Source organism: Bombina bombina, chromosome 3 (assembly GCF_027579735.1).
Source record: "Bombina bombina isolate aBomBom1 chromosome 3, aBomBom1.pri, whole genome shotgun sequence".
Taxonomy (NCBI): Eukaryota; Metazoa; Chordata; class Amphibia; order Anura; family Bombinatoridae; genus Bombina; species Bombina bombina.
The window spans coordinates 300,380,565-300,400,094 of NC_069501.1; the positions used below are offsets into that span (position 1 = coordinate 300,380,565).

The 19,530-nt window shown below is 38.2% G+C and overlaps 1 protein-coding gene across 1 annotated transcript in view; it reads right to left on the reverse strand.

The window, feature by feature from the left end:
* CNKSR2 (connector enhancer of kinase suppressor of Ras 2) overlaps nt 1–19,530 on the reverse strand; it is a 1,108,533-nt gene that overhangs the window by 783,023 nt on the left and 305,980 nt on the right. Inside the window, exon 9 of the mRNA XM_053705261.1 lies at nt 9,374–9,442. Within this exon, the coding sequence (XP_053561236.1) occupies nt 9,374–9,442 (69 nt within the window). The remainder of the gene's footprint in view (nt 1–9,373; nt 9,443–19,530) is intronic.

The following is a 19,530-nucleotide window of genomic DNA, read 5'->3' on the forward strand; positions in this document are numbered from 1 at the left end:
GCAGGAACTATCAAGATCACTGAGGCCCTCTCCTGTTTGATCCTGGCTACCAGCCTGGGAATGAGATGAAACGGTGGAAACACATAAGCTAGGTTGAAGGTCTAAGGCGCTACTAGTGCATCCACTAGAGTCGCCTTGGGATCCCTGGATCTGGACCCGTAGCAAGGAACCTTGAAGTTCTGACGAGACGCCATCAGATCCATATCTGGAATGCCCCATAGTTGCGTCAACTGGGCAAAGATCTCCGGGTGGAGTTCCCACTCCCCCGGATGGAATGTCTGACGACTCAAATAATCCGCTTCCCAGTTTTCCACACCTGGAATGTGGATCGCAGATAGGTGGCAGGAGTGATCCTCCGCCCATTGTATTATTTTGGTCACTTCTTTCATCGCCAGGGAACTCCTTGTTCCCCCCTGATGATTGATATATGCAACAGTCGTCATGTTGTCTGATTGGAATCTTAAGAATCTGGCCTTTGCTAGCTGAGGCCAAGCCCTGAGAGCATTGAATATCACTCTTAGTTCCAGAATGTTTATTGGGAGAAGAGACTCTTCCCAAGACCATAGTCCCTGAGCTTTCAGGGATTCCCAGACCGCGCCCCAGCCCACTAGACTGGCGTCGGTCGTGACGATGACCCACTCTGGAGGAATAGTAGTGCGCTTGTTTAGAGTAGAAACTGCCCCCTCGACCTTAGGGACTGTCTGCCATAAGTCCTTTCTGGGGTCGACCATAGGAAATAATTTCTTAAATATAGGAGGGGGAACAAAAGGTATGCCGGGCTTCTCCCATTCCTTATTCACTATGTCCGCCACCTGCTTGGGTATAGGAAAAGCGTTGGGGTGCACCGGAACCTCTAGGAACTTGTCCATCTTGCATAATTTTTCTGGAATGACCAAGTTGTCACAATCATCCAGAGTAGATAACACCTCCTTAAGCAGTGCGCTGAGAGGTTCTAATTTAAATTTAAATGTCACAACATCAGGTTCAGCCTGTTGAGAAATTTTTCCTGAATCTGAAATTTCCCCATCTGACAAAACCTCCCTCATGGCCCCTTCAGATTGGTGTGAGGGTATGACAGAACAATTATCATCAGCGCCCTCCTGCTCTTCAGTATTTAAAACAGAGCAATCGCGCTTTCTCTGATATGCAGGCATTTTGGATAAAATATTTGCTATGGAGTTATCCATTACAGCTGTCAATTGTTGCATGGTAATAAGCATTGGCGTGCTAGAAGTACTAGGGGCCTCCTGCGTGGGCAAAACTGGTATAGACACAGAAGGAGATGATGTAGAACCATGTCTACTCCCTTCATCTGATGAATCATCTTGGGCAACCTCATTATCTGTGACAGTACTGTCCTTACTTTGTTTGGACGCTATGGCACAATTATCACATAATTTTGAAGGGGGAGACACATTGACTTTCATACATATAGAACATAGCTTATCTGAAGGCACAGACATGTTAAACAGGCTTAAACTGGTCAGTAAAGCACAAAAACCGTTTTAAAATAAAACCGTTTCTGTCTCTTTAAATTTTAAACAGAGCACACTTTATTACTGAATATGTGAAAAAATATGAAGGAATTGTTCAAAATTTACCAAAATTTCACCACAGTGTCTTAAAGCATTAAAGGTATTGCACACCAATTTTCAGAGCTTTAACCCTTAAAATAACGAAACCGGATCCTCACACATGCATCTGCATGTCTTGCTCTCAAAAACAACTGCGCAGTAATGGCGCGAAAATGAGGCTCAGCCTAGAACTGGGAAGGCCCTTCCTGACTGGAAAAGGTGTCTAACATAGTGCCTGACGTTAAAAAACGTTCCCCAAGTTTATAAGTGTGAAATACCAGCATAAACATGTATAAAATGCCCAAATAAAGCAATCAATTTTGCCCATAAAAGTGTCTACCAGTTTTATAGCCCATATTAAGCCCTTTATTCTACTTGAGACTAAGAAAATGGCTTACCGGTCCCCATGAGGGGAAATGACAGCCTTCCAGCATTACACAGTCTTGTTAGAAATATGGCTAGTCATACCTTAAGCAGAAAAGTCTGCTAACTGTTTCCCCCAACTGAAGTTACTTTATCTCAACAGTCCTATGTGGAAACAGCAAAGGATGTTAGTTACTGTCTGCTAAAATCATCTTCCTCTCACAAACAGAATTCTTCATCTTTTTCTGTTTCAGAGTAAATAGTACATACCAGCACTATTTTAAAATAACAAACTCTTGATAGTAGAATAAAAAACTACAACTAAACACCACATACTCTTAACCATCTCCGTGGAGATGTTGCCTGTGCAACGGCAAAGAGAATGACTGGGGTGGGCGGAGCCTAGGAGGGACTATATGGCCAGCTTTGCTGGGACTCTGCCATTTCCTGTTGGGGAAGAGATATTCCCACAAGTAAGGATGACGCCGTGGACCGGACACACCAATGTTGGAGAAATATGTATTTATGAATAAATAGAACATATTCTGCTATATGAAGAACATTGGAATGTTTAGCGCACTTGAGAATATGCGATTGGGATTGTGCACAAGTAGGTTGTGCGCAATATTCTACGTTCGGCTTTATCCATGCATTGGTTTAGCTCACAAGCAAAAACAGCTTACTTTCAACTTGTAATATGAACACTACCAGAAGAGTGCAAAAGTCTTAGTTCTAGTGGAGTTAGTTCTCGAGCAGGAGTGTTAAATGCTGCTCCACTTGTAATCTGGCCCTTAATGGGCTAAGTACAAATCATTTTAATCAATTTTACTTCATAATACAAAGGTTAAAAATGTACCAAAAGAAGTGTTTTTGGTGAGTGGGTTGAACAGAAGTTTTCTTTGAGCATTTCGTTCTCACAGGTCTATAAGAACAAAAGGAGAAATCGAGAGAGTTTATGGGTGGAGAATGTCTTCTGAAAAACTTAACTTTTACTGTGCATATTAAAATATATACAATAAAAATCAGTGATATGCTGAAAATGAGCTTTGATTACTTTACCTGTTAGTACTATATAATTCTGATTGTGAAAAGTAAGGTAAAGTAATCAAATAAAAAGGGAAAAATAAAATCATAAGACCCGATTAGGTGTTTCCTAATGGAGTGTCCACCACTTTCCTGTCCGATAGCTGGAAACGTCATCACCAGGTGCAGACACCCTTTCTAAGTCACCAAATGGTCAAGAAAATGGAAGGAGAGAAAAAAATAAAATATAACAAAGTATAATGCATTTTGGCCCATATATAGGCCTTCGTCAAATCAATCATATCATAAAATCTATCAGTGCAGGCCAAAAAATTTAATAAAGTGGCAACCAATCAAAACAAAGCCCCTTCATTTCGATTGGTCGCCACCCTAAGAGTGCGAGAGAGTATATCTGTTCTGCTCCAATCATCAGAAATTTCAAGACAGAACATAGCTCTCACTAAGGTCCTCATGAATATCATCACTCAAGTTAAAACAGGCCAACTAAAATCATACCAACAAACTCCATTGAAATCTATGGAGTTACGAGCAAAACTGTATGTCTACATTGTACCAATAGTTTCCTATTAGGTAACATTTTTTAAAAAAATACGCAGTTACGGGCAGCCAATCATAAAGACACATACTACTTCCATAGGAAATAATAGAAAATAAAACACAAAGTTATTTATTAAATTGCCTTCAATACAAATTGAAATAATACTTGGTTATAAAAGACCTAGATTAACAATATAGATTATCACTCTTTCAATTTATAAAATATGAAAGGTATGTGTTTTGTAACGTAGGCGGCATCAGTCACAATAGTGTCTTCCAGAACACTTGTGGGGACACCAAAGTTTTAACCCCAAAAAATTATTAACAAATATTAAAATAAATACAGGAATCATTAACTAAATACAACGTAATGTCATTCACGTAGCACCAAACTAGAAATAAGGGTTTGTTTTTTATAATAATGGCATTGAAGAAATAATTTATTCATCCCCCTGAGCTGGACTGAATTTAATAAATAAATCCACTTGGTTTATAGCCTCAGGAGTTGGAATGCAGGGTCACCACCTCTAATGCTTATTTTCAAATGCTCCAATCCCCAACATTTCAATTTGTGCTCATTGCCACCCTGGTACCAGAAAGTGTCTGGCCACAGATGTGATAATCTTTCCATTTTTTATATATCTCCTGGCGTTTCTGATGTTACTCAGATGTTATATGTGTCTGGTATCCAGGCTCCTGGCAGACATGCCCACAAGAGTTTGGGCACACGTTATTGTGATTTCTGCTGCCTATGGTATAAAACACAGACCTTTCTTATTTTATAAGTTGAAAGAGTTTGGTAATATAGCTCTTTCATGACCAAGTGTTAACTCAATTTGCATAGAAAGCAATTTAATAAATAACTGTTTAATTTTCTATTATTTATGGAAGCGGTAAGCAATGTTATGGTTTGCTGCCTGTAATCGCACATTTTTCAGAAAAATTGTACCTTATAGGAAACCATTGGTACAATGTAGACACAGTTTTGTCTGTAACTCAGAGATCTGAATGGAGCTTGCCAGTGTTATTTTAATTGGCCTGTTTTAACTAAAGTGATGATATTCATACAGACCTTAGTGAGAGCGATATTCTGTCTTGGAATTTCTGATGATTGGTTTAGAACAAATATCTCTCTCGCCCATAGGGTATTGACCAATCGGAAAAAAGCTGCTTCATTACAATTGGTCACCTCTGTAATTAAATTTGTGACTGGTGCAGATAGATTTTATACAATGTTTTTGATTTTTCAAAGGTCTGTATACAGAGTTATCCTGTGATTATTTTTCTTTCCTCTGCTTACATTTTTTGACCTTTTGGTGACTCTGAAAGGGCACCCCCACCTGAGATCGACGTTTCCTACCTGAGATCGACTGTCACTCAGGAAATTGGTGGATTTTAGATCCTTTTGGGGCGTGTTTGTCAATTCTCATTTAAAGAGCATTTCACAGATTTTAAATGTATAGTTTTAAATCTGCACAGTAAAAGATATGTTTTAAGAAGACATTCTGCACCCATAATCACTCCATTTCTCCTTTTTTTTCTTATAGAATGTAACAAACAGGAGAGGGAGTAGCAACACATTTGTAGTTTTCTAACTTATTGTATCCTAATTTCATTCAATTAGCCCAACTGTATCAATTTGAGGTAGTGCCAACTAAAACTCATTTGTTATATTCTTTCATAGGACTCAGACATATTCTCTAGCATGTTAAGCCTGCAGGACTCAAATATACGCTGTCTTGTTTGTCTTAAAAAGATGCAATCTTCTTATTACACTGATAGAAAAAGTAGTCAAACTAGAAGTAAAAACATGTTACAGTATACTGTGAACAATACAATTTGATATGTACTGTATGTGCTAAAAAAAACTGTGCCAGGTGTTCTGTCAAAATTGCTCTCACCTAAGAGCTCCTCCATTCCAGACAACCTCACTAGTTTCTAGGGGAGGCAGCTCCCCACACGCTGGTGCCGTCCCCTTCCCAACTTTACTGTCAACTTTCACATTCTCCCTATATTGATGTCATGTCTTCTAGAAAATGTATTCTTTTGGAACAATACATCCCCAAACTAACCCTAATCCCACTGAATATAATCTTGGGAAACACTGTTCTAAAACATAGCATAGAATAATGAGGTGAATTTATAGAACTTACAAATGTAGAGATACATTTTCTGAAAAACGGAATTGTTACTATTTTAAATTAATAATAAAAAAAATCATTACAACTTCCAACATATTTCTCAGTCACCAATGCTGGCTGATTCATCAGGCATTTCTAGCTAATATTCAAAACCAATTTTATTGAAGCCCGTACTTAGCTTTGAGTGGAAAAAAAAGCAAGAAAAAAAAAAGCTTAAAACTGAACACAAAAGAAAGGTTGTATGTTTCTTAAACAAACAGGGTTCACTTGGTAGTAAGTTAAAAGCACATAATTTAATTGCCTAAAACTTAATCAGCAATAAACATTCACTCTTCCAATTTAAAAAATGATATCAAGGGAAATAATGTCAAGCCATACTGAACAGCTCATTCTCTTCAGCCCATTCCATTTAAATTTATAATTTGCATTTTTAAAAAACCACTAGTAATTTCAAAGTAAATTAAAGCAAACTTTATTTGTACATTATTTATGCAAATCAGTTATTGCTAAACTCTGTAACACAAGGTTACTATAGCAATTTATATATTAACTCTATTCCTTTCATCAGCAATCTGTATTAGGAGGACATAATAATAAAAATATTTTATTTTTTAATTAATTCATCTATGCCCTTTAGCATATCTTAACAACAGAATGCAGATGGTAAATTGCTAAAGAAATAACCAAGATTATTTTTTTTATATACAGGTATACGTATCATGCTCTTTTAATGATTAATTTAAATTATTTTTTTTTACTTTGGATTTAAATTAATCCCTTACCAACAAAACATCAGTCCAGTTTTAAATAAATAAAACTGTTATATATATAATAGCAATATATATATATATATATATATATATATATATATATATATATATATTTACAAATAACATAACCACAAAGAGTAGCATCATTTTAGCTTTGAAGGGGCAATCTACAATATAAGTTTTATTGTTTTAAAATATAGAATAATCCCTTTATTACCCATTCCCCAGTTTTTGCATAACCAACACAGTTATATTAATATACTTTAACCTCTGTGATTACCTTGTATCTAAGCATCTTCTGACAGCCCCCTGATCACATAACTGACTATTTAAAAACTATTTAGTTGCATTTAGTACTGTGTTGTGCTAACTCTTAAATAATTTCCCGGGCTTGAACACATTGTTATCTATATGGTCCACATGAACTATCAGTCTCCTGTTGTGAAAAACAAATACAAAAGCATATGATTAAGAGGCAGTCAAAAGAGCCTTTGAAACAGGCAGACATTTAGAGGTTTAAATGTTGGTTGTGCAAAACTGGGGAATGGGTAGTAAAGGCATTATCTATCTTTTTAAACAATAATTTTTGTGTAGACTGTCCCTTTAATCTAAAAAAGTTCCTTAAAGGGACAGTCGACACCAGAATTTTTGTTGTTTAAAAAGATAGATAATCCCTTTATTACCCATTCCCCAATTTTGCAAAACCAACAGTTATATTAATACACTTTTTACTTCTGTGACTAACTTGTATCTAAGCATCTTCTGACCGCCCCTAATCACATGACTTTTAGTAATCTATTGACTTGCATTTTAGTCTGCCACTAGCCACGGGCGTGATCACAATGCTATCCTGCTGTGAAAAGTAAATAAAATAGAGGCGGCCTTCAAGGGCTTATAAATTATCATATGTGTCTTCCTAGGTTTGCTTTCATCTAGAATACCAAGAGAACAAAGCAAAATTGTTGATGCAAGTAAATTGGAAAGTTGTTTAAAATTACATGCCCTATTTGAAAAATGAAAGTTTTTTTTGGACTTGACTTGATTCCCTTTAAAGCAATGTTAAACTACCCATATGTGCACATTAAATAAAATCTCATCCTTATAAACACACACAAATATATATATATATATATATATATATATATATAGTTAGTCCATATTTTATTGTTTTGCTTTAAATGATTACACTGTCTTCTTTAGTCTCACAGCCGGCCCCCATTGATTCTCTTTGTTTTGAGCAGAGATGTTTTTACCAATCCTCCAATCATTGCCTTAGCCATGAGTCTTGCATACTTCTATGGACCGCTTGATGTAGCAATGTACTTTGCTGAGCAATTTTTTTTCCTGCTCTTTAATACAGGAGAATCACTCTCTTTTGACACAATGTCTCTGTAGCTCTCAGCTCTACAAGTAAACAATACATCTTGTGATTCATTGTTAACATTGGAGAAGCTTCAGAGATATATGGCCCTATCGAAGTGCACTCTACTCTTAGTCAACACTCTATGTCACTACACTAAAGACTATGAACTGGAAGGCGAAGGATAATAATAGGACACTTGATCAGAATTAAAAAAAATATAGTTTTTAAGACAGAAGAAGATTATAATAATTAAAATTTAGCAGACTTCATGTATGTTGTACCTTCATTTAAAGGGATATGAAACCCACCATTTTCCTTAATGATTCAGATAGAGCATACAATTTTAAGAAACTTTCTAATTTACTCCTATTATAAATGTGTCTTTGTTCTCTTGGTATCTTTATTTGAAAAAGCAGGAATGTAAGCTTAGGAGCCAGCCCATTTTTTTGTTCAGCACCAGGATAGCGCTTGCTGATTGGTGGCTAAATGTACCTATAATTTAACATCATTTTACAGAAATAGGTGGAAGAAAAAATAATATGATGATTTATAAATAAAACTGGGTTTTTAAATTTTGCATAAAAAAGTAAACACAAAAACAAACTAAAATCAGTGAATAGTTAAAATTAATCAAATAATACTTCTTGTACTAAGAGATTAATTATTTTAAAGGTGTATTTTATCAAAGCCCGTCTCCTCATATTGGAATTTGAATAAATTAAGCATTGATGTCTTATTTGTCCCACAATACACATTTGGCATTTACATTTTTACAGTCAATTAAACACTTACTGTAATGCTTTCTACTGATTACATTAGTTTATTAAAGGGGCATAACAGCCGAAAAAGAAAGTACATTGTATTATTATAGTGTTGATTGCATATAACTATATTTAATCTCTGCAAATGGGTTAAACACATAGTTACAGTAGGCTTCAGAGCAGCAATGCTCTATTATGATTTAGCTGGACACATTTAGTGAGCCAATGACACAAGAGGTGTGAAGTCACCAATCATCAGCAAGCTCCCAGTGGTGCATTGCTGCTACAAAGCCTACCTAAGTATGCTTTTCAACTAAGCATACCAAGAGAATGAAGTAGGTTGATAATAGAAGTAAACCAAAAAGGCTTTTAAAATGGCATACCCTATCTAAACCACAAAGGTTTCATTTTATCTCTCATGCTCCTTTAATAAAATTGAAGTTAAAGGAGCACTAGAAAAAATATAGCTTTTTTATTATTATTAAGCAATTTATAGTAGGTTTTGGTATTAATATTTCATATATTCAAAGCAAATCCTAGATTATAACTGAATTTCTATGTATGAATGCAAAATGAATGCAAAATGAAGATTAATAATACAGAGGTAATCAGAAGACTCATCTGACCAGTATCTCAAAGGCCCACAAGCAAATAATAATACTGATTAAAAAGATTACATAACCATTTTCCATATTTCTAATTCACACAACAATATTTATCTCTGTACAAGCCTAAGACAACACATTAACATTCTATAAGTGGAACTGCACTCCAGTGCTTAATTATCCAGATGCAGATGATCATAATGTGAAATACATACCACAGTTTGATGGTTAACTTGGATAACTTCGTCCCCAGCATGAATCTTCTTGCAACGATCAGCAGGTGACTGTTGTACATAAAAAGATTATTATAATTTAGAAGCAGTTCTAAATACTTTAAAATGTAATATATTATACATTTATAATATTCTTCTTTAATGTGTTATATTATGTAGTCTAATCATTATATTGCTGGTAGCATTTCTTACAAAGAAATATTAATTTAAAACAAAGTTAAGAATCTAAAAAAATACTAATAAAAATGACCTAAAATATTTATAAAAAAGTGTATCTAGATACATCTATGAGAGGTTAAAAGTAGATTAAATATGTGTTTGTTTTTTTGATGTAAATAATTTTTATTAACAATTTTATATATTCAGTAACAATGAGAATAACCACACAATTGTTTCACAAGGCAAAAGAAAACAGAAGATCTCAAGATTGCAATCCATTATATGTTCATATTACTTAACAGAATAAAGATTTTAAGGGAGAGGGGGAGGTCAAACTCAGGAAATGAGGTAAGTATTAGTACATATTACCCTAGAATATAGAAAATAAAGTAGAATTAAAGGGGTACATAATAGGAAAAGTATTGGGTGGGAAAAACTTCTCTGCATGAGGTACAGTTATTTTTCGGTAAACACCTGCCACAATAATGTTATACAACAGTACATTCACTAACACCACTCAAATAAAGACCAGGCACAAAAGGAGCACTTCTTTACATTAACTTGCTCTTTGTTCCCAAATAAATATGACATCAATTATAAAGTCTTTTCTGCCCGCATAGCAAAAGTATCTTTTTTCTAGGGATAGGACATGGTTTAACTCGACATCCCATTGCTGGAATGTAGGGGGATGCGGTTGCTTCCAGAGTCTAGGTATGAGGCGCGTAGCTCAGGTGAGCATTAATTGCAATAATTTTTTGCGATATGCACATCTCATCGTAGGAACATGATTAAGTAGGATCATAGGGGATGAAAGAGTAATTTGCATGCTCAGCGTGAGGTTGATACATTGCTCTAGCTGAGACCAAAATGCCGACAGTTTGGGGAATGTCCACCACAAGTGAGAAAGTGTACCAATCTCTCCACAGCATCTCCAGCAACTAGAGTTAGCCCCTGGAAATATCTCATGAAGTCTCTGAGGGGTGAGATACCAGCGCAAGATAATTTTATAGTTTAACTCAGCCAAGGCAACAGACATAGATGAAAAATGGGACATGTGAAAGCCACGCTTCCAGGTGTTGCTTGAAAACTGGGTCTGGAGCTCCAGTTCCCACTTGGAGGTGAAAGTAGGTGTTTTATGAGGAGCTGAGCTCTTGAGCATCTTATATGAGATGGAAAGATGAGCTTTGTGAATGTCAAGGTTTATGCACAGTCGTTCAAAAGGATTAAGTGGGCGAAGGCAGTCGGTTTTGTGTGGATAGTCATATCACTTGACGTATTTGAAAATAGGAAAACTAGTTATGAAATGGGGGGTCCAACATGTCCCTCAAGATAATTCTTTCCTTTACCTGGTATGATTCTATTAGGAGGAATATGGGTAAGTTTTTATGTAGCTCGTCTTGAATTCCACAGTGGAACTGATGTTAGTCGAAAAACAAGGTATTATTTAATAGTGGGGTCAGTGGCGAGATTGGGGAGGAGAGTGTGTTAGGTGTGCCAGTCAACCCTGTCAAAGGCCTTCTCAGCGTCGGTGGAGAGAAGGACGAGGGGGCTTTTGTCATCGTGCGAGTTGTATAGAGCATGGAGTACTCTAGTGGTATTATCTTTGGCTTCCCGGCCTCTAATAAATCCGACCTGATCCGGATGGATAATTTTTGGGAGAATAAGATTGTCGGTTTGCTAGTATTTTGGCATAGATTTTTATGTCAACGTTTATCAATGATATTGGTCTGTAACTGCTAACAATGTTCTTTGGCTTATCGGGTTTAGGAATTACTGTAATCATGGCATCTAGTAAAGGCCGAGAAAACGAGAGGCCCAGATCTATAGATTGATATAGTTCATGTAAATGGGGACTAACATTAACTATAAGTAACTGATAAAATTTCGCAGTGAGGCCATCCGGACCAGGCGATTTGCCCGAGGGTAGGTTTTTGTAAGTTATCATCCTGAACCAAGGGAACATCGATGGAATCAAGGTATGACTTCATTTTGTCACGCCTCCCCTGCTCATCTACAGTTTGGAGGTTATATAACGAAGAGTAGTATGTAACAAAACTATTGGTTATATCTTCATTTTTAGTGTAAATTTTCCCAGAGTGGTGTTTAATGGATTGGGTATATGAATTAAGCTTTTGTTTCTTTAACGATCTGGCTAGCATACGTCCTGCTTTATTGGATTCAGCAAAAAACTTGGCTTTAGAGGCCAAAGCTCGCATATGCCCATTTTCAATCAGAAATTTATTAAGGTTGTCCCTAGCCTCTGTTAATTCAGCTAGTTTTTGTTGGGATTGTGGATCTTACTCATGTGAGTGTTCTACAATAGAAAGAGTACTAGTCAAGGAGTTGAACAGTGCAGATCTTTCTTTATTAAGTTTCGCTGTGAGTTGTATAATGATTCCTCTAATATAACACTTGTACGATTCCCAGTTGTTTGTAACTATGATCTGACCAGGATGTATGGGAAATCTTAGAATCAATTAAATTCGTAAGTAATGCCTGGTCACAGAGAATATAGTCTAGCCTGGAATAAGAGTCCTGTGGATGGGAGAAAAACGTATAGTCTTTGGTAGATGTATGGACAGTTCTCCAAGTGTCAAATAGAGTAAGTGAATGCAGTGCTGCATTGTTGCTCTTAATCTGAGTATTTCTGAGATAGGACTTGCCTGTTGACATATCAAGGGCTGGGTTAAACGGAAAATTAAAATTGCCACCCATAATAATCGGGCCTTTAGCTATATCTAATAGTTTGTTAGTGACTTTGCGGAAAAAGGAGTGAGTGGGTTTAATCGGGGCGTAAATGTTCGCTAGTGTAATTGGTCTTCCATAATAAAGGCCCACCAGTATTAAGATCCTACCTTCTGTATCACAGAATAGTTGTAAAAGCTTGAATGGAACATTACATCTAAATAATATGTAGACACCATTGTGTCTGGTTGGGCCAGAGCTTAGGTAATATTGGTCATAATGTCTAGAGGGGAGTTTTGGTTCATGGGCTTTTTTAAAGTGGGTCTCCTGAAGCATTACAATGTCCAAATTATTTTTATAAAAGTCATACAGAGCAATGGACCGTTTCTCAGCAGATAGGAAACCGTTAACATTTTGGGTGGCAATAAGCATTGATCCTTCATATGCGAGGGATGTCATTATTTAGATTACAGGAGGTTGTATGACTTAGGTGTTGTCAATTATTGAGGTGCAGAGAGGGTATTAATAGTCTAAATAGACTGTAGATAAGGAATAGGAGGGTAAAGTGTTCAAGAAGAAACAGAGCCGGAGTAGTACAGGCGTACGTTAAGTGAGTAGTTTCTGGCTAAGTTCTAATTAAAAGATGGATGTAGAGTAAAATAAAGTAGGAGGCTATTAGGCGAGCTGGGTGTATAAATTTCTAAGAGTTTTTTAGTTCAAAAAAAAAAAAAAAAAAAAAAGAAATCAGACATTAACCTGGTCGCAAGAGCAGATGTAAGTCTGAGTAAGATGTATATATAATCAGTTAAGGAACATGACAAAAGTACAAAAACATTGTAAAAGTATGTCTGAGCCATATAAAAGTGCTACTCCTTTTTCTCCCCTTTTCTTTCGCTTTCATTGCACCATTTTAGAGAAGCCAATCATATATATGAACTAGATATATGCCACAAACATCACATCATGGGAACATAACATGAATACAAACAATGCAACTATTACTATAAAAGAAACGTGGTAAGAAAGGACATTAGATATGGCAAAGTGATATAAGTACATAACTTATGCAGGGTCTATGGAAAAATATTACATTTGGCATAATAATATTTAACACATATCAGATGTGAGACAAAAATCATCAACAGGATAAATATAGGTTCTGCAGTGTCACGACAAAGGAAATGTGATGGCATGGAGTCAATGTAAGGACGCATGGTCCGTATCTTGTATGTTGTCCATGTGAATAAACATTATCTAAACAAGTGCAACTGAACAAAAAACAAATATAAAACTAAGTTCAACAATGAGCTATAGTTAGTCTCTATAATACCTAGCAAGGAGAAAAGATCATTAGGTAAACAGAGTAAATTATTAAACAAGGAGAATATATTTACGTGTTCCTTCTCACGGAGGTTCACTATCATCATTGGGCAAGTTGGTTTGTCTTCTTATATTTTGTTTCATTGTAGACTCCAACCACGGACACCTTTGAGGTTTAGGGGCATCATGTTTAGCCGAGGATGTTGTCTGTAAAGAGGATTCCTGTGATTCTGGCAGTGAAATACTCAGTCGGCAAAATTGCTCAAATTCTGATGGAGAGAAGCATTCAATTTTCTTTCCATTTTTGATAGCTATCACCGTGGTTGGAAATCCCCATCTATATGGAACCCTCAGTAAGTGGAGATGGGATGTTAAAGTAGAGAAGTCCCTTCGTTTCTGGAGTGTCCGTGCTGAGAGGTCCTGGAACACCTGGATGCGATGGCCTTGAAACATAATAGTTTGCTGTTTTCTGGAAAAGTTGTACACGCCTCTCTATGTTGGAAGTTTTGGAAATGGACAATTATGTCCCTAGGCGGAGATCCCTCGACAGGTTTAGGACGTAGAGATCTATGGGCTCTGTCGAGGACTATATCAGACAGATCACTTGCATCACTTTTTGCGAATTCTGAAAAAAAGGCTTGCAAATAGTCCCGGATCTCATTATTGAGAACTGTTCCAGGGATCCATCGAAATCTTAGGTTGCTCCTTCTTGTTGAAATGCTTTGGAGGAAAGACCTGCTACTTTTTGAGACATCACATATTCATGTTCCTCCAGGGAATCCACTCTGTGACATAAATCAGAAATGTCTTTTTTATATCTGTGCACTCATCTTTAATACATGACTTGACTTGTTCAATGAGAGCTTCCATTGCTCCATAGGTAATAGGGTCTACCTTTCCCACTACAGGAGCTCCTACTTGTGGGTCTGCTGTGGCATCAGCAGCGTCACATGAGCTATCATCCTGAGAAATCTGTACTAGGTCAGAGTCTTTATTAGGCTTACTTTTGTCAGTATGCTTGAAAAAAGAGCTCATTGCCCCTTGTCCCACCGGTGTTGTTTTCTGAGATTTATCACTTCTTGTGAGCTTCCTTTGTGACATGGTAGGGGTAGAGGGGGAATGTGCAGTAAATTAAACAATGGCACTTTAGGTCTGAAGGAATACACAGCTCCCCAGGGAGTATGCTCTCACAGAGCGATCTCTGTAAAGGGGAAGAGTTAATGACCCACTGCTACTAAGAACAGTGGGAAAGGGGGGGGGGGGGGGAGTGTGTATTCTGTATAAAGGCAAAGAGAAGAAAAATGGAATATGAGAGCTCAGAGGATATATAATAAAATGGGTTTGCTGTTTTCATAGGATGTGGAATGCAGCTATGGAGCAGATGCTTAAGAGTAAATCTTCATATGGAATCAGCATGAGCTAAAGAACACTGCAAAAATGACATACAGCTTGCAAGGTGCAATATTAAAGTTCCTTTAATAGGGCTGCTGAATGTTAAGGCAGGCGTGTTCACAAGGGCCCCCACGTATCAGTAGTGGGTCATTTATAATGACTCTGCTGAAAGTCAACCGGACTATCCAATGTAAGCCCTTTGCACTTCTACTATTGGTATAACATTAATGGCCATCACAGTAATATCCATCGCCCTTAGCGTCTTATCAGTGAGACAGTTCATGTGAACCTTACTTGGAGGTTTATATGTGTTAGGCAAGAGACGCTCCAGGCATCAGTAGCGTGGTGTGACGCAGCAAACAATTAGCCAGGATACACAGATAACAGCCTTAGGGCCGGTTACGGAGTTGCAGTCGAACTCCATAATATGGAGGAAAATGCTCACCAGCTATTCCGATGGACTATCATCTGTCATGCGTCCTCATAGCATGAAGCTTGCTACAGTTGGATGCTTTTTAGACCAGCTCGCTTTCAGAGCTTCAGTGAAGTGTGGCCATCTTTATCGGCTGCTCGCTCCGCCTTAAATATTTGTTTTTTATATCAGCTATGTAACCAATTATTCTATGCTGTATTTTCAGTAAAATATCATTAGAAAATTATGTGGGTATAAAGTTTGTATGCTCTCTGGCAAAAAGCCACCACAATAACCTCTCTTCAAATTATAGGTACAATTAGTTTTTTCCAATCTGAATAATTTTTTTTTTTAAACAAAGCTTTATTGAATAAACAAAGAGAGAGGCTTAACAAATATATCTCGTTAACAGGAGTTGTGAGTTATATTTACATACAGTGTATTATAATGAAAACTCAGCAGCGATATACCTTCAACATTACTCCTTGTTTAAACATTGTGTTCATTGTTCTTAGTTAACAGCTTAATGTTGTACAATACAACTATGAGCATTAGCAATTTGTTCAATTATAAATCTGCTTGGACATTAAATCATATCCAGTGTGAATAACAGAGAAAAGAGAAAGGATAAAGGAAGATAAAGGGGGAAGAGAGAAGAGAGAAGAAAATAAATAAATAAATATTTTTAGGGGGGGGGAAGGGGAGTGAAACTATATGGAGGGGATCCTCATCCAAGCAGAGGAAAAGAAGGGGGGGGGCAGGAAGAAGGGAGGATGCACCCCTATGGGCGATCAGTGTCAAGGGCCAAAGTCTGATAGGCGCACTTCAGGGCTAGTCTCAGCAGAACACCATTCTCCAAACCCCCTCAGAGATGTGCGGCTGTGTGTATCTCCAGGAGACGCAATTGAGTGTAAAAAGAATCAATTTTCATTATTTAAGATTGCTAAAAGCCTTTACCCTCCCATATTAGAGTCATGTGTTCATGCGTTGCTAATTTTCCTGCTCTAAGGTAATGGTACCTCTCCAGACCAAGCAGATCCCCAACTCCATTTTTCCATTCTCCCAGGCTCGGCACATTCGTTGATTTCCAGTATTTTGGGATCAGACCCTAGAAAAAGTCTATTTTTTTTGCCTCCACCACAATTTTGGGGAGGGCATGATCTATCAAGTAATGCAGATTCGAAGGCAGAATGATACCAAGGAGTCTACTGTTCTCTGAGAATACTCTCCCCCAGAACACTTGTATTTGTGGGCATGTCCACCAAATATGTAAGATTGATCCCTCCTCTCTGCAGCCTCTCCAACACTCCCCGCTTGTCTGTGGGTAGATTTTGTTTAGTCTCTGAGGTGTCAGATACCACCGGCTTAAGAATTTATAGTGCATTTCTTGAAGTCTCATAGAAACCGAAGCTTTCTTAGCTTTGTTAAAGATCATAAGCCAATCTTTTGTGTTGATATCAGAACCCAATTCTGCCCGCCATGCGTCCACATAGGAGGGCAAGGCCTCTCCTCCTCCCGCTAACAGCAACTTGTACAAGCGGGAGATCAAGTGCCCAGGTGGGTGTGCCATCGTGCAGATAGTTTCAAAGGGTGTTTTCTCTCTTATGAAAGGAGCGGTGCTCCCGTGATCATTAACAGTGGTGGAACTGCGCAACCCTGAACCATGAGGAGAACAACCAGTGATCCCACTTTTTTAGATTCTCCTGGGTCTGGATCTTCCCTTCATGAAAGACGTTATTTATAGCTGCTTCAGCTAGAGTATATATGTGTTTCTGGGATTGTGCTCTATTTGCCAGGCCATTGTCTGGGTTCTCGAGTACTGGTGTGACTGGAGAGTTTATGGACGATATGTGTTCACCTTGTTTGATCAGATTATCCCAGACATGAAAGACATCTTCTACTAGGGGATATTGTTTGATCAATGGGTTCCGGCTTTGTGCCGTAATCCACGCAAGCGAGCCCACATTATCTCTTTGTAAGATTTCACAGTCTAGCTCTATCCAGGCTCTATCGGTCCTATTGTGACACCATTGGACCAGGCGCTGGAGGTTTATTGCCCTAAAATATGATTTCAACATTGGAAATCCTGTTCCTCCCCTGACTCTGGGCAGATACATTGTTTTTTTCCTGTTTCTTGGTCTTATCCCATTCCAGATATATGCTTCCATTTCTGATTGAATCTGATGAATGAGATGCATCAAAGATGAGAGAGGAATTGTCTGCATCACATACAGCACCCTGGGTAAGATGTTCATTTTGACCACTTGGATTCGGCCCATCCACGAAATGGATTTATTTTTCCATTTGGCCATATTATCCCCCCACTGCATCCCTAATCTGTTTATAATTTATATCAACGGTATCTTTAATTGTGGGAGTCAAGGAGATTCCAAGGTATTTCAAATGGTGCCTCGCTACCCCAATTGGGCAGTGGGAACTCGCCTCCCGGAAATCATCAGCAAGTACAGATATGTTCATGATTTCCGACTTGGATGGATTGAGTAGGAAATCTGAGACCTTTCCATACTCTTCAAATTCCACCAGCAACGCCGATAGTGAAGTTGATGTATCTGAAAACATAATAAGGATATCATCAGCATACATAGCTAACTTTTGTTCCTTTTGGCCAACTACCAAGCCTGCGATGTTAGGGTTGTTGCAAATTTTACAGGTCAAAGCCTCTATCACCAGGGCAAATAACAGGGGGGAAAGGGGGCACCCCTGTCTTGTGCCATTAGTGATCAGGAAAGGCTTAGAGAACATGCCATGCACTCGGTGTAGAATATAAGGAGAAGATTGTACGGATAAAGCTATTCCCGAACCCCAGTTTAGCCATAATATGGCGCATAAACAGCCAGTTGACCTTATCAAAAGCCTTTTCTGCATCCGTGGAGACTAAGGCCAATGGTGCAGAATTATTGTGAGCATAGGATATCAGTTGGATTACTCTGAGGGTATTATCCCGAGCTTCTCTGCCCGGAACAAACCCCAACTGATCAGTAGAGATTAGTTGCGGCAGAAGCTTGGTGAGGCGATTAGCTATGGCCTTTGCTAGGATCTTCACATTGGAGTTGAGAAGTGAGATCGGCCTATTACTTGGTTGATTTTTGGGTTTCCCCGGTTTATGGATAACCGATATATATGCCTCAAGCATTGAGCTCGGTAGATTCGGTGCCTCTGATAATTGGTTGAACATCTGGAGCAGGCGAGGTGCCAATTTATCAGAGAAAGTTTTGTAATAGCGCATACCAAACTCATCTGGTCCCGGGCTTTTACCCCCCGGAAGAATTTTAATAGCTAACTGAATCTCTTTTAAGGTGAATGGGGCCTCGAGTTGGTCCATCTCCGCCTGTGTTAGCTTTCCCATCCAAATAGTCCAATATTGCTCTCTCCAGGACAACTCCGGATGGCTGTCCCAAGCGCTCTTGATCTGGGGGGTGTATATTGTAGAGGGGTTCATAGAAGCTTCCAAAAGCATTTGCAATAGCTGGGCCGTCGCAATGCTTATTTCCCTTGCGGTCTACAACATCATATACATATGTCTTCAATCTCTGGCGCGCTATCGCCCGAGCAAGAAGCTTCCCTGCCTTATTACTCTGCTCAAAGTAGTATTGCCTAAGCCAAAGTGCTTTTTTTTGGTGTTCTATCTGAATACAACTCAGAAGAGCTGACCTGGCTCAGGCAAGATCTGTTTGCATCGTTATGTTGGCGGGCTGTGCTTTATGGGCAGTTTCCGCTTGTACCACCTTTGCAAGGAGAGTGTTATATTGTGCTCTTTTCTCCTGACGTAAAGCTGATGTATGTCTAATCAGGACGCACTTATGAGCCTCCCATATTGTGGTATCAGCTAGAGCGTCTCCTGTGTTCAAATGGAAATATTCCTCAATTGTGCTATCAAGTTTCTGTCTCAATGCTTGGTCATCTAATAGGGACTCATCGAGCCGTCACACAAAAGGGGTAACCGGTATCTCAGGCCATTCAATGGTGCATCTCGCTGGTGCATGATCTGGCCAAGTGATTTGACCTATATGGCTGCTGGTCAATAGTCAATTCTCATATATTTCCCATGTGGATGGGAGTAGAAGGTATAATTTTTGGTAGTAGGATGTAGCGTACGCCATATGTCATGAAGGACCAGTTCTCTCATAGATTTAGTAAGGCGTTTCACCAC